This window comes from Pan troglodytes, chromosome 4 (assembly GCF_028858775.2).
Source record: "Pan troglodytes isolate AG18354 chromosome 4, NHGRI_mPanTro3-v2.0_pri, whole genome shotgun sequence".
NCBI classification, from domain to species: domain Eukaryota; kingdom Metazoa; phylum Chordata; class Mammalia; order Primates; family Hominidae; genus Pan; species Pan troglodytes.
In genome coordinates, this window is record NC_072402.2 from 34,677,841 (window position 1) to 34,694,912 (window position 17,072).

Genomic DNA, 17,072 nt, shown 5'->3' on the forward strand with positions numbered 1-17,072 from the left:
TCTTTTTTCTCTTATCTTGTCTTCTCACTTTATTTCATTAAGTTGATCTTCAATCTCTGATATCCTTTCTTCTGCCTGATTGATTCAGCTATTGATACTTGTTTATGCTTCACGAAGTTCTCATGCTGTGTTTTTCAGCTCCATCAGGTCATTTATGTTCCTCTCTAAACTGGTTATTCTAGTTAGCAATTACTCTAACCCTTTTTCAAGGTTCTTAGCTTCCTTTCATTGGGTTAGAACATGCTCCTTTAGCTTGGAGGAGTTTGTTATTACCCACCTTCTGAAGCCTTCTTCTGTCAATTCATCAAACTCATTCTCCATCCAGTTTTTTTCCCTTCCTGGCAAGGAGTTGTGATCCTTTGATGGAGAAGAGGCATTCTGGTTTTTGGAATTTTCAGCCTTTTTGCGCTGTTTTCTCCCCATCTTCATGGGTTTATCTACCTTTGGTCTTTGATGCTGGTGACCTTCAGATGAGTTCTCTGAGTGGATGTCCTTTTTGTTGATGTTGATGCTATTCCTTTCTGTTTGTTAGTTTTCCTTCTAACAGTCAGGCCCGTCTGCTGCAGGTCTGCTGGAGTTTGCTGGAGGCCCACTCCAGACCCTGTCTGCCTGGGTATTCCCAGCAGAGGCTGCAGAACAGCAAAGATTCCCTCCTGTTCCTTTCTCTGGAAGCTTTGTCCCATAGGGGCACCTGCCAGATGCCAGCCAGAGCTATCCTGTATGAGGTGTCTGTCGGCCCCTACTGGGAGGTGTCTCCCAGTCAGGATACACGGGGGTCTGGGACCCACTTCAGGAGACAGTGTAGTCCCTTATCAGAGCTCGGACACTGTGCTGGGAGATCTGCTGCTGTCTTCAGAGCCATCAGTCAGGGACATTTAAGTCTGCTGAAGCTGCGCCCATAGCCACCCCTTCCCCCATGTGCTCTGTCCCAGGGAGATGCTGCCTTTTTTTCAGAGATGCCCTGCCCAGAGAGGAGGAATCTAGAGAGGCAGTCTGGCCAGAGCAGCCTTGCTGAGCTGTGGTGGGCTCTGCTCACTTTGAACTTCCTGGTGGCTTTGTTTACACTGTAAGGGTAAAACTGCCTACTCAAGCCTCAGCAATGGTGGACGCCCCTCCCCTCACCAAGCTTGAGCATCCTAGTTTGATCTCAGACTGCTGTGCTGGCAGGGAGAATTTCAAGCCAGTGGATCTTGGCTTGCTGGGCTCCGTGAGCTTGGGACCCGCCAAGCCAGACCACTCGGCTCCCTGGCTTCAGCCCCCTTTCCAGGGGAATAAATGGTTTTGTCTTGCTGGTGTTCCAGGTACCACTGGGGTATGAAAAAAACACTCCTGCAGCTAGCTCAGTGTCTCCCCAAATGGCCGCCCAGTTCTGTGCTTGAAACCCAGAGTCCTGATGGCCTAGGCACTGGAGGGAATCTCCTGGTCTGCGGGTTGCAAAGGCCATGGGAAAAGCTCAGTATCTGGGCCGGAGTGCACCATTCCTCACAGCACAGTCCTTCATGGCTTCCCTTGGCTAAGGGAGGGAAATCCCCCGACCCCTTGCATTCCCTGGTAGGGTGATGACCCACCCTGCTTTGGCTCACCCTCCATGGGCTGCACCCACTCTCCAACCAGTCTCAATGAGATGAACCAGGTACCTCAGTTGGAAATGCAGAAATCACCCCCCTTCTGCATCAATCTCGCTGATAGCTGCAGACTGGAGCTGCTCCTATTCAGCCATCTTGCCAGCAAATCCCATGGTGCCTGATTTACACACAACATTCAATAATGAGTAGTCATTGTTATTAGTATGGCCACACTGAGAAACATTAAATTTCATTTAATTAATGCCAGGGATTTTTTATTGTTAATGAATTATCAATAATTCCTTGGTAATCTTTTGGACTTTATCTATTTACATTCCAGCATCCCAAGGAAAGATTGGTCTCCTTGAAGTCAGTAGTTTTGTCTTATTCATCACTGTAACCTTAGACCTGGCTTAATGCCAGGACTACTCATTAAAATGCCAATTAACTCAGTAAACATTAGTGAAATGTATAAGTCAGAAAAATAAACGATGTTTTTAGGAAGTTTGAATTGAAGAAAAGAAAAGCAACTTGAGATGGAATAGGTTAGAGAGAAAGATTTTAGAAAGGAGAAGCTTTGAGCATTGTCATAGACTGATGGAGAATCAGGGAAGAGGCAGAGATTGAAGGCAGAAAAGAGAACAGAGCTGATGAGGCAGAGCCGACAAGGGAGGGGACAGGGCCACTGGAGGATGGGACCAATGGCACAGGTAAAGAAAGAGATTAGGTCTCAAGAGATCCCTCTTTCACTGAAACAGAAGAGCAAAGAGAAAGGTGCAAATGCAGTTTAACATTGAAGTTAAGGAAGAAAAATCCAGGGGGCTTCTACTGGGTTACCTCTTACCTTCTGCTAAGGGGAAGGAATTAGAGCTGACTGAAGGGCCTGAACACAAAAGTTTTGGAACAACTTCAGGTTACATGATCGAAGTTTCAATAATAGTAGGAAGTGAGTAGACCACCTAGCATCATTGAGGGCCCATACAAACCTACTGAAGCTGATCAGTTTGCTTGCTTGCCTTTTTGTATATTTGTCCATTTATGCATTAACTAACATTCAAAAATAAATACCAGCTGTATAGATTTGCTGGTGTATTTTCCTTAACTTCTCTGGGGGAAACAGCTGCTGTATAGTCAGGATGTGTTGCCGATTTGGAGTCATGTCGCACACTATCTCTGCAAAGTCTCTTTTCTGTTTAAATATTGGTGGTCCACTAACACCATAAGTGTGGTTTACAGTTATCGGCCTTTGTTTTTAAGTGTTGTCTTTTTCCATTATCATTAACCTGAATTTCCCATGCATGAAAATTATCAGCATGATAAGGTGTAACTGCTTTATGGCATGCATTTAAGTAATCTTTAAGTCTTATCTGAAATGAAATGTGCTAAAACTACTGAGGTTTTTTTGTTTGTTTTTCCCTAGAGTTGGACAAGTTATAACCATCAAAGCAAAAGTTACTAGAGCATTCAGCACAAGCATGGAGGTAAGAGGCACCTTTTCAAACATCTGCCTGTTGGTGCTCACTTCTTCATTGTTTACAAAGGGTAGAGCAGGAGGCCTAGACTAATATTTGGAGTTAATGAGATTCTCTATTTCAGAAGGCTCTGGAATGTGTAGTCTGGTCACAGGTAAATAATAAGCAGCAGATGTTTCCACTGTTTCCCAGCTAAAATTCAACATGGCCAGGCATGGTAGCTCACATCTATAATCCCAGCACTTTGGGAGGCTGAGACAGGAAGATCACTTGAGACCAGGAGTTCCATACCAGCCTGGGCAGCATAGCAAGACCCAATCTTTAAGAAGAAAAAAAAAATTAGCCAGCACAGTGGTAAGTGCCTGTAGCCCTGGGTACTCAGGAGACAGAGGTGGGAGGATTGCTTGAGCCCAGGAGTTTGAGGCTACAATGAGCTTTGATTGTACCACAACATTCCAGCCTGGGTGACATAGCAAGACTTTGTCTCTTAAGAAACAACAACAACAAAAAAACCAACACATTTAAACATGATACAGTACACTATTTCTACATAGAAGGATATACAGAAAGTAAACCTGCAAGAGAAAAGGACAGTCTTAATTCTTTATAAAGCATGGTTTTTATTTCTTAATTATGCTGACTCTACTATTATTCTAATTCTGTTTGTTCTCCATCCCCTCAACCTCTGACAGAACTAGTCCCATGATTAACTAGTTTTTTAAAAGCAGGATAACTGGACTTTAGTAAGAAGGTAAATTTAGAAGATTTTTATTCTGCATCCACTTGATTTTATTTTCTCTACCATTGTGAATACTGGATTCTCAGGGGCTCTTGAGATCTCTATTCAGGTTAAATTAGCAGGAAAGGAGTTGCTGGATCTCATATTGCACCTTCCAGGTTGCTCAGGATCAGTCCCTTCAATCTCTGGGCATGAAGACATGGAAGAGCTTGTATTCATTTGTTAGGGCTGCCGTAACAAAGCACCACAGACTGGGTGGCCTAAACACAGAAAAGTAGTGTCCCACGGTCCTGGGAGCTAGAAGTCCTACATCAAAATATGGGCAAGGATGGTTTCTCCGAGGGCTGGAGGAATAATCTGTTAATGCCGCTCTCCTACCCTCCCATGGCTCTCTGTAGTCTTTGGTATTTCTTGGCTTCCACTGCATCACCCGATCTCTGCCTTCATCTTCACATGTGTTCTCCTTGTGTGGGTGTCTGCTTCCAATTTTCCCCTTTTTATAAAGATATCAGTCATATTGGATTAGGGGCCTGCCCCACCGCAGTCTGGCCTCATCTTAACTAATTACATCTGCAACAGTGCTATTTCCACATTTACATTCTAAGGTACTGGGGGTTAGGACATAAGAATTTGGAAGGGGGGAACACAGTTCAGTTATAACAACTGTTTTGACAGTAACCATGCCGTTGGTGGTGGCTTTACCCTGATGTGGTCACTTTCTTTTTTTTTGTTTTTGCTTTTGTTTTTGAGACAGAGTCTCACTCTGTTGTCAGGCTGGAGTGCAATGGCAAGATCTCGGCTCACTGCAACCTCCGCCTCCTGGGTTCAAGTGATTCTCCTGCCTCAGCCTCCCAAGTAGCTGGGATTACAGGTGCATGCCACCACTAATTTTTGTATTTTTAGTAGAGATGGGGTTTCACCATGTTGGCCAGGATGATCTCAATCTTCTGACCTCATGATCTGCCCACCTTGGCCTCCCAAAGTGCTGGGATCGATCACAGGCATGAGCTACTGTGCCTGGCTGATGTGTTCACTTTCTAGCAGTATCCAAATAAGCAGAATACAAAGCACTTGAAGAAAGCAGAAAGGAAATGCTCGTGAAGAAAACAAGCTCTGTCAGCAAATGGTGTTTCTGGACGCGTTTATTCAACTGCGGGGCTCTTAGCCTTTGCACACAGGAGCCTCTGGGCTTGGCCTGTCTCCTGAGGGCCACACATTCTCCTGATAGACAGTCCAAATATAGATAAAAGCTCCTTTTCATTTCTCCTTTTCCGCCTCTTCCCTGAGACAGGCTAGAATTTCTAAAGGAGGCTTATCTAAAAGCTAAGAAAACAAAAATAAAACCCAGTGAGTTTGAAACCACAGATTTCTGATGCTGGGGAAAGTAAACCCTAGCCTCCACTGACTTTCCAGGCCTGATCCGCCGTGCAGAATTTTGTTCTCTTTCATCCTCTGCAAATCATGACCAGGCAGCCTCTAAATTTTGTCATACTTTCTACCACCTGGTAGAAATTTCTTGGATTTTTTTTCCTTAAATATAGATGCCAACTAAACATTTTTATTTTTACTTTTTCAAACTGGACATGTCCTTTAGCGTCATCCTGTTCAATTTCAGTTTCCTGCCACAACTGAGGCCAGCCCTCTGCTAATTTGCTGAGCAGAAATAAATGACTGACTTCTCCCTGAATCCAAAGCAAGCAGGAACTCTGCTCTGTGCCAAACCCACTTCCAGGGGATTCTCAGACTCTATTGATCAGTCTCTTCCCTCTTCCCCCCTCTGGAAGGTGTGTGATGCATTACTATTAATAGATGATATTGTCTCATTTGCACTAAGAGCACATTATATGAGTGTGAGGGTTTTTTTTTTTGTCCTTAGAATATGTCTTTAAGAATCAGTTTTATTGAGATATAATTTACAACATTAAAACTCTCCCATTTTAAGTGTACATTTTGCTGAGCTTTGACAAAGTTATACAGTTGGATCACCACCACTGTAATATACAACGTTCCCATCACTACACGAAGCCCCCTTATGCCCCTTTGCAATCAGCTCTCTCAGACCCCAGCTTGTGACAACCACTCATTTACTTCAGGTTAGTACCCTTTTTTTTTTTTTTTTTTTGCCCTTTACTGTATTTTGTATAAATGGAATGATATAGTATATATAATCTTTTGCGTCTAGTTTATTTTACTTAGCATAATATATTTGATTTCTGCTGTTGGTTATTATATTATTCTCATTCTATTTATTTTGGGTTTAATTTGCCTTTCTTTTTCTAGTGTCTTAAGGTAGAATCTTGGGAAATTGATTAAACTTTTCTTTTTTTCAAATATAAGCATTTAAGATCGTAAAATTTTCTTCAATATATTGCTTTACCTGCATCAAAATATGTCCTTTTTTTCTTATAAATTCTTCCCTGACCTCTAGTCTGTCTAGATGTGTGTTGTTTAATTTCCAAATCTCTGATGACTTTTCCAGATACATCTTTATGTTTTTGATTTATAATTTAATTCCTTTGCAGAGAGAGAACATAATTTGTATAATTTCAATTATTTTAAATTTATTTAGACTTTTTTAATGACCCAAAATATGGACTATTTTGGTGAATGTTCTATATGTGCTTGAAAAGAATGTGTTGCTTATAGTCAATGAAGTATTCTGCAGATGTCAGTTAGCCTAACTTGGTTCACAGCGTTGTTCAAGTCTTCTGTATTATTTTTTTTTTTTTTTTTTTGAGATGGAGTCTTGAACTGTCTCCCAGGCTATAGTGCGGTGGTGCGATCTTGGCTCCCTGCAAGCTCCGCCTCGCGGGTTCAAGCGGTTCTCTTGCCTCAGCCTCTCAAATAGCTGGGATTACACATGTGCACCACCATATCCAGCTAATTTTTGTATTTTTAGTAGAGAAAGGATTTCACCATGTTGGCCAGGCTGGTCTTGAACTCCTGACTTCAGGTGATCTGTTCACCTTGGCCTCCCAAAGTGCTGGGATTACAGGCGTGAGCCACCGTGCCCTGCCAGGATTCTTAACTCTTCCTGATATTGTGACCCTTTTATCATTATGAAGTTTACCTTTTTATCTCTGGTTTTTGTTTTGAAATCTACTTTGTCTGACATTAATTTAGCCAGACAAGCTTTCTTTGGTTTAGTGTTTTTTTCCCCATCATTTTTCTCTTAACCTGTCTTTTTGTATATGTAAGTGGGTTTCTTATAAACAGAATATATTTGGATGCTATTTTTTTATTTATTCTAACAATCTCTGCCTTCTACCTGGAGTATTTAAACTATTTACATTGGATTATCTATATGGTAGAGTTGAAATCTATCATCTGGCTGTTTGTCTTCTATTACTTCCATCTGTTCTTTGTTTCTTCCTGTGCCCATCTTTTCCTGCATTTTTTAGAGCAGAGTAATTTTTAGTAATCCATTTTATCTCCACTGTTGGTGTTTTAACTATACATATTTGTTTTGGTTTTAATGTTTTTCTTGGGTTTGCAATATGACTACTTAACTTATCTAAGACTACCTTCAAATAATATAATATCCCTTTGAGTACAGTGTAATAACCTTATAACAGTATACACACTTCCATTCCCATGTCCCAGCCTTTGTGCCGTTATTGTCATGCCTTTTACATGCACATATGTAGGAGGTAAACCCTACAATACATAGTTATTATTTATGTTTTAAACAGTCAATCATCTTTTAAAAAGAATAGAAATGAAAAGAAGTATTTTATATATATACCCACATATTTGCCATTTCTGGTGTTCTTTATTCTTTTGTGTATTGTGTATCTCCAGATTTCTCCCTAGTGTCATTTTCCTTCTGTCTGAAGATATTCCTTTAGCATTTCTTTTTTCAGCTTTTGTTCGTGTAAAAATGTGTTTGTTTCATCTTCATATTTAAAAGATGTTCATATTCAGTAGGTATAGAATTCTAGCCTGGCAGCAGACTTATGTAAATTATGATATGGCTTGGGTTTTTAGAGCTACTGGATCTATGGATTTATAGTTTCTAAGAAATGTGGATTTTTTCAGCTATTATATCTTCAAACTTTTTTCCTGTCTTTTGTGCTCTCTCTCCTTTTGGACTTTACAGAGTTTTAGACTTCTTGTTAGTGTTCCACGGGTCACTGACTGTTCGTTTTTCTTCTTTCAGTCTTCCTTTCTCTTCATGCTACATTCTGTGTAGCTTCTTTTGTCATCTTCAGCTTCACTGACTTTTTCCCCTGCATTAACTAAACTGCTGTTAATCTTATCTGGTTTGTTTTTTATTTCAGATGTTGTATTTTTTTACCTTAGAAAGTCCCACTTTGATTTTTTTATATTTTCCGTTCTTTCCTCATTATTTTCATCTTTTTCTCTATATTAGGAGTCAGCAAACTATGGCCTATAGACCTGTTTTTATGAATAAAAATTTTTTGGAGCACAGCTATACCCATTAATTTATGTTTTGTCTGTGTTGCTATCACAGTACATTGACAGAGTTGAGTAGTGGCAATAGAGTCCATGTGACCACAAAACTTAAAATATTTACTATCTGGCCTTATCCTTTAAGAAGATATTGCTGACTCCTTTTCCAAATCTCTGAGTTCATGGTGCTTATATTTAATTGTTGTTTTAGTATCCTTTGTTGTTATTCCATCATTTCTGTTATCTGTTGTTTTATTTATATTACCTTTCACCTAATAATTTTCTTGCATCTAATATTTTTTACTCGATGCTGAACATTGTGAATTTTATATTGTTTAGTGCTGGCTTTTGTTATATTTCTTTAAAAAGAGTGTCAGACTTTTCCTGGCAGGAAGATGTTGTTACTTGCAGATTGGTTTGAGCCTTTAAAGATACGTTTTAAACTCTTCTATGGAAGATTTAGAATACTCTACTTTAGGGCTACTTTAGCCCCTCTTCTAAGTTGGGATCTTCTGTTATGTCTATGAAGGTGTTATATATTCAGTGAAATCTGGCTGGAGAGAACTCAAAAGATCCCCAGCTGTGTGTGAGTTCTTGGAATTGTCCATGTTACAGTTTCCCAGGAATTGCTTGTTCCTCAGAAGCTGTTCTTGTCTGGGGTTTCACCCTGTATATGGTCCAGTTAGTATCAACCCAAAGACTCACAGGCATATTTCTGGAATTCTTTCTCTTTTTTTTTAGCTTCCTTCTCTGGTACTCTAACCCACAAATTTTAGCTCCATTCAATTCAGCAGAGTTAGGTTTTTCTTCTCTAACCTAACTGTAAATTACCTTCAGCCTGAGAACCTGGGAACGCAGTGCTCCTCTCGTTGTTTTTCCCACCTTGGGGATCACAGTCCTGTGTTGCCTATTTTCGTAGGTGTGAAAATAGATGCTTCCTATATTTTGTCCAGTTTTCTAGTTGTTTTCACAGGATGTAATTCCAATCGTACCTAATCTCTTATAACACAATGAAATTCTCCCTGGCATATGTTTTTGAAACATTTGGTAATCACATATAACTAAGTTAACTCTTCTAGTAGAAGACAGTGTTTAGAATTTATTTTAACAATCCAGAATTGTTGCTTTGTTTTTACTGTTAGGTATTTTATTTTATTTTTCATTTGTCCATTTCTCTAAAAGCAGAAAGCTGTGTGGGATTGAGGGTTGAGAGTTGGGAATAGATAGTTTAATTTTGGCTAATCACCATCTAGTTAATTTAGGATTTACCATGTAAATACTAATTTGCATTTATGAGTTGAGTGACTTAAAATGAGTCATAGATTATTGATTATTCTTTTTACATGGTGTACATGGTAAAGATACAGATACGGATATTCTTTATCGTTGATAACATAGTGCTGAGCTGTGCCTGAGATAGCTCATTATTTTCAGAAGATAGTATTACTCATCTGAAATATGTAGGGAAAAGGTTTATTAGCCAGAATCTAAAGACAAGTACCTGAGTTTACCAACACTTCTGCGAAGTGCAATCCTGAGGACCAAGCTTCAGAGCTCTTCCTTCACACAGGGGGAAATCTAGCCCATTTTAGTATCAACATAAAGTGTCTCAGCTACCTTCTTATTACTCCTGAAAAATTAATCACAGAAACAAAGCTGTAAATACATGATGCAATTCTGTCCGTATTAGCTTGGTTATGAAACTCTGAGACTATGCTGCCTAGAGACATTTAAAAAAAGGAAAAAAAACTCTGAGAGTAAAGGCTAAAAAAAGTTATGGTACATCTCTCTGGTGGTTTTATAAGGCAGACACCAATATCTTGTTTTCAAAAGCATATTTAGTAATCATGAAATTTAAAAGAGCTTTCATATAATGCCAAATTTTTAAAAACTGGAACAGGCCAGGTGCAGTGGCTCACCCCTGTAATCCCAGCACTTTGGGAGGCCGAAGTGGGTGGATCATGAGGTCACAAGATCGAGACCATCCTGGCCAACATGGTGAAATCTTGTCTGTACTAAAAATACAAAAAATTAGCTGGGTGTAGTGCTGCGTGCCTGTAGTCCCAGCTACTCCGGAGGCTGAGGCAAGAGAATGGCTTGAACCCGGGAGGTGGAGGTTGCAGTGAGCCAAGATCGTGCCACTGCACTCCAGCCTGGCAACAGAGCAAGACTCCGTCTCAAAACAAAAAAAAAAATTAGAAAATAAAACTGTAAATACATTACAATAATTTTATATACACATGCATATATACACACACATATTTCATGTCATATGTATGTAATATATTATAAAATGTGTGTATATATTATGTAATATGATATTATATATGTGTATGTATTATGTGATATGTATGTGTATATATTATATATCATATATGACATCATATATATCATATACACTTATATATCATATATGATATATAAATAGAAAAAGCTAGAAGAAAATTCACCTAAAATTTAATAATTATTATCTCTGGGTGATGGGATTACTGATAATATATACTCTGGATAGTCAGATTCCATAAATTTGACATGGTAAATAAATAATTTTTATAATCAGAGAAAAGCTAATTGTCCAATGTTATAGAATATCATTGAAATAATTCTATTGCTTAAAAATAAATTAAAATTCTGGTTTCATTTTTAAAATGAAAGAAGGTAATGGTGCGTACATATGACTAAATTTTGGACGCTGAAATCTGAACTGGCCAAGAGTGTATTTATTTATCTTTTTTTCCTTTTAGATCGGTATCAAGGTCATGGTACAGGATATGCTCACTGGCATTGAGAAGCTTATTAGTGTGGCTTTCTCCACATTTGTAGCCAAACCAGTTGGAAAAGAAAAGGTAAATTTTGTATGTGAAGATGTACCTAGCATGTAATTCAGGGACATAGTAACAATTGCGTCAGAATGTTATAGAAAAAAATGACATTTCTTCTTTCCATGAGATATACTTTCCCAAGATTTGTTATTCACCAATATTTATTGCAAAAGTTATCACTCTGTGGTAACATCAGAGGAATAGGAACTTTAGAGAAAAGTACCTTAGAGAAAAGATGATATAGAAAGTTTGTAAAATAAAAAAAAAATCCACATTGTTTTAAATGATCTGAAGGTCATATTGGTTTCTTTAAAATACCGCCTACTGGTTTAGTGCTTTTCATTTGTGGTCATATAACTCAAAATTGACTTAAAATAAAATCTTTTTTTAAAAAAGCAAGAGCAATTTAGCAAGCAGTTGCATGTTATAGATTAACCATTGTTAATACCTGAAGGAAAATTGTCAACATTGCTGAGTTATTGAAGTTTAAAAATAAGCTTCTGGGCATGTGGGGTGAAAACACCCTCTGAAGTGATACTTTGGCCTGACGAGCGTGCCTAGCCGGCTGCCCGGCCACGATCCAGATCCACTCATCTGGAGGCTGCTGGAGATTTGCTCCTTACAATTTCTTGGCATTTTTTTTTCAGTGTCAGGGTGCCTGGAGGAGGGTCCCATTTAGTCTAAACACTGTGATAATTCAATCTGGAATATGAGTCTTTCACTCCAAGGATCATCCCAGAGCTAGACACAGTGGCTTCTCCTAGCTCTACTCTGAAGCAAGGAGGAGTCATGTTGGTCAGGTTGGTCTCAAGCTCCTGACCACAGGTGATCTGCCTGCCTTGACCTCCCAAAGTTCTGAGGTGTGAGCTATGGAGCCTGGCCTGCACTCTCAGTCTAACATTAAACATGTTGCAAGGCAAATTCATATTGCCCAAGGGTGTTATTTTTCAAATGGAAGTTCATATCAGCTAATTCTATTTTTTTAAATGCAGTTTTCTGGGCCATATCATGGACCTACTAAATTAGAATCACTAGTGTGGAATCTTGGAATCTGTACTTTGCCAAAGCATCCCACGGAGCCTGTGTTCACTAAAATCTGAGACACTGAGATAGTCTTCCCAACCACTCTGTTTTTCCTGGCATCCCCACAAATCTCCAGACTCTTGGAAATGAGAGAATAGGGGATGGGTGCAGGTGCCCGTATCTGAGCGCAAGTGACAAAGGAATACACCTTGCAATCCCATTCCTTTGCATGGGGCAGCAAAGGAAGACCGTCATATTCCCCCTCCAGCCTCAGACCTCTCACTCCAACTTCATGGATGTGTGGAATAAGAATATAATAGTCGGCTGAGCATGGTGGCTCATGCCTATAATCCCAGCAATTTGGGAGGCTGAGGCCGGTGGATCACCTGAGGTCAGGAGTTCAAGACCAGCCTGGCCAACATGGAGAAACCCCCTCTCTATTAAAAATACAAAAATTAACTGGGCGTGGTGGTGCATGCCTATAATCCCAGCTACTTGGGAAGCTGAGGCAGGAGACTCACTTGAACCTGGGAGGCAGAAGTTGCGGTGAGCCAAGATTGTGCCATTGCACTCCAGCCTGGGCAACAAGAGCAAAACTCCGTCTCAAAAAAAAAAAAAAGAATATAATAGACACACTTCAGTCCACTCTCTCTTGAGACTGGAGAACTGGTTTCTGAAAGTGGAAAATCAGATCCGTTATGGTGCTAGCATAATTGGTTGGTTCAGATAACCTTAATTGTAAAGCACCTTTCCAGACTAACTTGTTTCCTAGTTGCTAATATGCTGGTTCAGCAGCTCATCACAAAGAGACCCATGAAAAATCAGTGGTTTGGTTTGAACCCATAGGACTACTTGAATCTCTGTTCACAGTGAGTTTATTTTAGGATGAAGTTGGTTCAAAGCATAATGTAGGCTGATTAAAAAACAAAAAAGAAATTGGCAATGATTAACCAGACTTAGTTCAACAATTGCACAGGCCAGATCATTGAAGGGACTTGCAAGACTCCACAGGGTACACTCATGCAAAGCCTTACTAAGCTAAAGCAGATGGTGCGGCGGGAGAAAGCAAGCACAGGCCAGCCTCAGAAAGGGTCGAGGTCTCCAGGCACAGCCATGCTGCTGGGGCCTTAGTCACACAAGATGTACTTCTGCAGAATAGAAATCACCAAAACATATGCGGGGTATCTTGGTTTCAAGAGAACCTACACACAAGTTTACCAAGCAGTCTTGTATACCCTGCTAGTCACACAACTAAAACAACACTACAAAAATTGTTAAATCAGGCTGGGTGCAGTGGCTCACACTTATAATCCCAGTGCTTTGAGAGGCTGAGAAGGAAGGATTGCTTGAGGCCTGAAGTTTGAGACCAGCCTGGGCAACATAGTGAGTCCTCATCTCTACAAAAAATAAATATAAAAAAATTAGCCAGGCATAGTGATGTTTGCCTGCAGTCTTACTGAGAGGATCCCTTGAGCCCAAGGGAAGCTATGATTATAGCCCAGGAAGAAGCTATGATTACACCACTGTGCTGCAGCCTGGGCAACAGAGTGAGACCCTGTTTCAAAAAAAAAAAAAAAAAAAAGGAGTTAAACCAGTGCATGCCATCAATCTACACATTCCTAACCAAATTCCACAAGGTAGTCCAGGGCAGTTTTGGACTTTAAGCAGCATATTATAAATCACCAGTTTATTTCTTATTTCCTTTTTTTTTTTTTTTTTTTTTTTGAGATGGAGTCTCACTCTGTCTCCCAGGCTGGAGTGCAGTGGCATGATCTTGGCTCACTGCAACCTCCTTCTCCTGGGTTCAAGCGATTCTTGTGCCTCAGCCTTGTAAGTAGCTGGGATTACAGGTGTGCTCCACCATACCCGGTTACTTTTTGTATTTTTAGTAGAGACAGCGTTTCAACGTGTTGGCCAGGTGCAGTGGCTCACACCTATAATCTTGAACACCTGACCTCAAGTGATTCACCCACCTCAGCCCCGCAAAGTGCTGGGATTACAGGTGTGAGCCACCACACCCAGGGATCACTAGCTTATTTCATCCTTATCTTGGCCAAGGGTCCGTACCAGACTTTGAGTATCTTGGAAACAAGCATGGAGCTACCCGAGTCCAGCTTCAAGGTGACCCTTCCTTCTACACACAGGGTCAGCAAAGGGCATTTATGTAAGAATTTGAGCTCTTGGCTCTGTTGCCTCATATTTCCAGGTTTCTGGAAGTTGGTGAAAGCTTTATTCCCACATACTGATTCTTTTGTTTTGCTTATTAGATAATGTTTTCACCATGTAATGAAATTTCCAAATTGGTATCATTGTATAAGATAACTTTCTCTAGAACATCTTTATTCCCTCTCTTTGCTTTCTTAATTTTGCAAAATTTATTCCCTCTCTTTGCTTTCTTAATTTTGCAAAGATAGGAAATGTTTAGATTTCAGTAGAGTCAAAGTCCATCTCCTCATTCATCAATATGAATAATTTCTTATTTTGTAGTTCTGTTGAAAAATTTTAAAATCAGGGAAAATAATAGAGATAATTTTTAAAGCACATATCTTATTGCATGAAGAAATAATTAAGCCTATGTTGATTTTTTTAGTTTAAAAATAATTTAAGAAAAAATTTAGTCATAACATGTTTAGTGAAAACACTCATAAAAGCTCTATTTACTTGAGTTAGAAAACCATGTAGCATATCATTTGTTTTGCAAAATTCATGCTGTGCTTTTATAATTTAACAAGGCAATAAAAGATAAATGCTTTTCTTTCTCTAGATTCATTTAAAACCAGTCACACTTCTAACTGAACAAGATCATGTGGAACATAATCTGGCTGCTGAGAGAAGGAAAGTTCGATTACAACATGAAGATACCTTTAACAATTTAATGAAGGAAAGTAGCAAATTTGATGGTCAGTAAATCCACTTATAAGAATTTTAATTCTATAACTGTGACAGGCAAAGGAGTCTTTTCTTAGAGCACACTTATTTTCACCTTATTATTACCATTCAGTCCTGGTGACACTAGGTATCCTTTCCAACAAACCCGGTGGCTGGAGAAGAAACCTGGCCATTGAGAATGTAACTGCTGACACCTAAGGCCTCTTTAAATTGGAAGATCCCCAGGAAAGGAGATGGGGAAAAAGGGTGACAGGGACCAGGCAGTCATTAGTAAGCATGTGTTCACTAATGATGGCTGAATGAAGGGTTGATGACAATGCCATACATTGACACGGTGCTTCGTGGCTTACTAAGCAGTTTCTCGTCCACGGTTTCATAGGAGCTGCATGTAATCTCAACAGAGCAGAAAGCTGCAACTCTGAGTAGGAAAGAAATTTGCTAAAGATCATATGGGGTATGAGCAGAGGCTTACGATCCTGCTCCTGTTGCCTGGTGCTTTCCACAATCACCCTGTGTTTTATGAGCCACACTTCCTTAGTTCTCTGGCAGTGATTTCCTGGGCTCTTTGATGCCTCCTGGAGCCAGACTGGTAGGGAAAGGCAGAGCCCCGCCCTTGCCCCTCCTCTGCCCTTTCTTTTTGTCTGACCCTATCTTCTGAAGCCCCAAGGGGTGCCGGTGGAGAGCACAATGAGGGAGGGGAGGAAATGAAGTGAGCCCGCCCAGGCCCCACAAGCTCACCACTGCCAAGAAGGCAGAAGGTTCAGCACCCCTTGGCTCCAAAGGAAGGCACCGGAAGAAGAGGAAGGAAAGGAGAGGACAAGAACATGTCAGAACAAGGATGTCAAAAGAGAAGGAGAAAGAGTGCATGGAAAGGCCAGAGGAAAGGGAGAGGTAGCAGCCAGTATGGCAGAAGTGCAAAGCCTTTATTCTGCCCCAGGTGATATCCTGGGACCACCCCACAGAAGACTTACGGGTTGAAAAAGAGATTTTTCAAAGGTTTCTACTCATTGCTGACCTTTCAAAGGGCAATACCCGTTACCAACTTGATTTTTTTTTTTTCTTTGAGACAGAGTTTCGCTCTTGTTGCCCAGGCTGGAGTGCAATGGTGCAAACTCGGCTCACTGCAACCTCTGCCTCCCAGGTTCAAGCAATTCTCCTGCCTCAGCCTCCCAAGTAGCTGGGATTATAGGCGCGTGCCACCACGCCCAGCTAATTTTGTATTTTTAGTAGAGATGGGGTTTCACCATGTTGGCCAGGCTGGTCTCGAACTCCCAACCTCAGGTGATCCGCCTGCCTCGGCCTCCCAAAGTGCTGGGATTACAGGCATGAGCCACTGTGCCCAGTCCAGACCAAGTTATTTTTAAGGAAATGAAGACTTCATCATTAAATGACGGTGTTAAGAAGAGCAAGTCTCCGTTTATAAAGCTGGTCTCAGCACCAAAATACATTTCAAATGCATTTTGCTCAAGTAATGAAATAGCTGAACCAAGAGAACCAAGAGAAGCTGCTGAGGCACCCTGAGGCAGGTGAGACAACCATTAATAAAAAACAAAACCCTGCTGTCTCCTCATCCCTAAAATCCCAAGGAAGAAATGAAATGACAGATAAAATACTTACTAATGAGCAAACCCGTTCTATGCATGACAAGTAAATCTCTTAGGACATCTTAGGAAACTCAAGCATTTAACACAGTTTTTAATAGGCATATGCATTTCCCCTAGTTTCATTGGTCTTCCTTTCTGCAGTTATGTCTTTTAAAAAAGCTTTCTGTCCTCATTGAAATTACACTACCTGAGTTCATAAGGAGAAAGTAGAAATAAGCCACTAAACAACCAGAAGTCTGATTGACAATGTCAAAATACAGTTGTTGTTCTTCTTCTTTTTTTTTTTTTTTTTTTTTTTGTGAGATGGGGTCTCACTCTGTCACCCAGGCTGGAGTGCAGTGGCGCAATCTCAGCTCGCTGCAACCTCTGCCTCCCAGGTTCAAGCAATTCTCCTTCCTCAGCCTCCAGAGTAGCTGGGACTACAGGCATGCGCCACCATGCCCAGCTAATTTTTGTGTTTTTAGGGGAGACGAGGTTTCACCACATTGGCCAGGCTGGTCTTGAACTCCTGACCTCAGGTGATCCGCCCACCTTGGCCTCCCAAA

General features: G+C 40.4%; 1 protein-coding gene across 3 annotated transcripts in view; it reads left to right on the forward strand.

The window, feature by feature from the left end:
* The window catches only part of ACOT12 (acyl-CoA thioesterase 12), a 64,219-nt gene that overhangs the window by 19,406 nt on the left and 27,741 nt on the right, over positions 1-17,072 (forward strand). For all 3 annotated transcript variants that reach the window (XM_517670.7, XM_009448919.5, XM_016953052.4), the window contains exons 3-5: positions 2,986-3,046; positions 10,934-11,035; positions 14,799-14,934. In XM_517670.7, coding sequence (XP_517670.4) covers positions 2,986-3,046; positions 10,934-11,035; positions 14,799-14,934 — 299 coding nt within the window. The remainder of the gene's footprint in view (positions 1-2,985; positions 3,047-10,933; positions 11,036-14,798; positions 14,935-17,072) is intronic.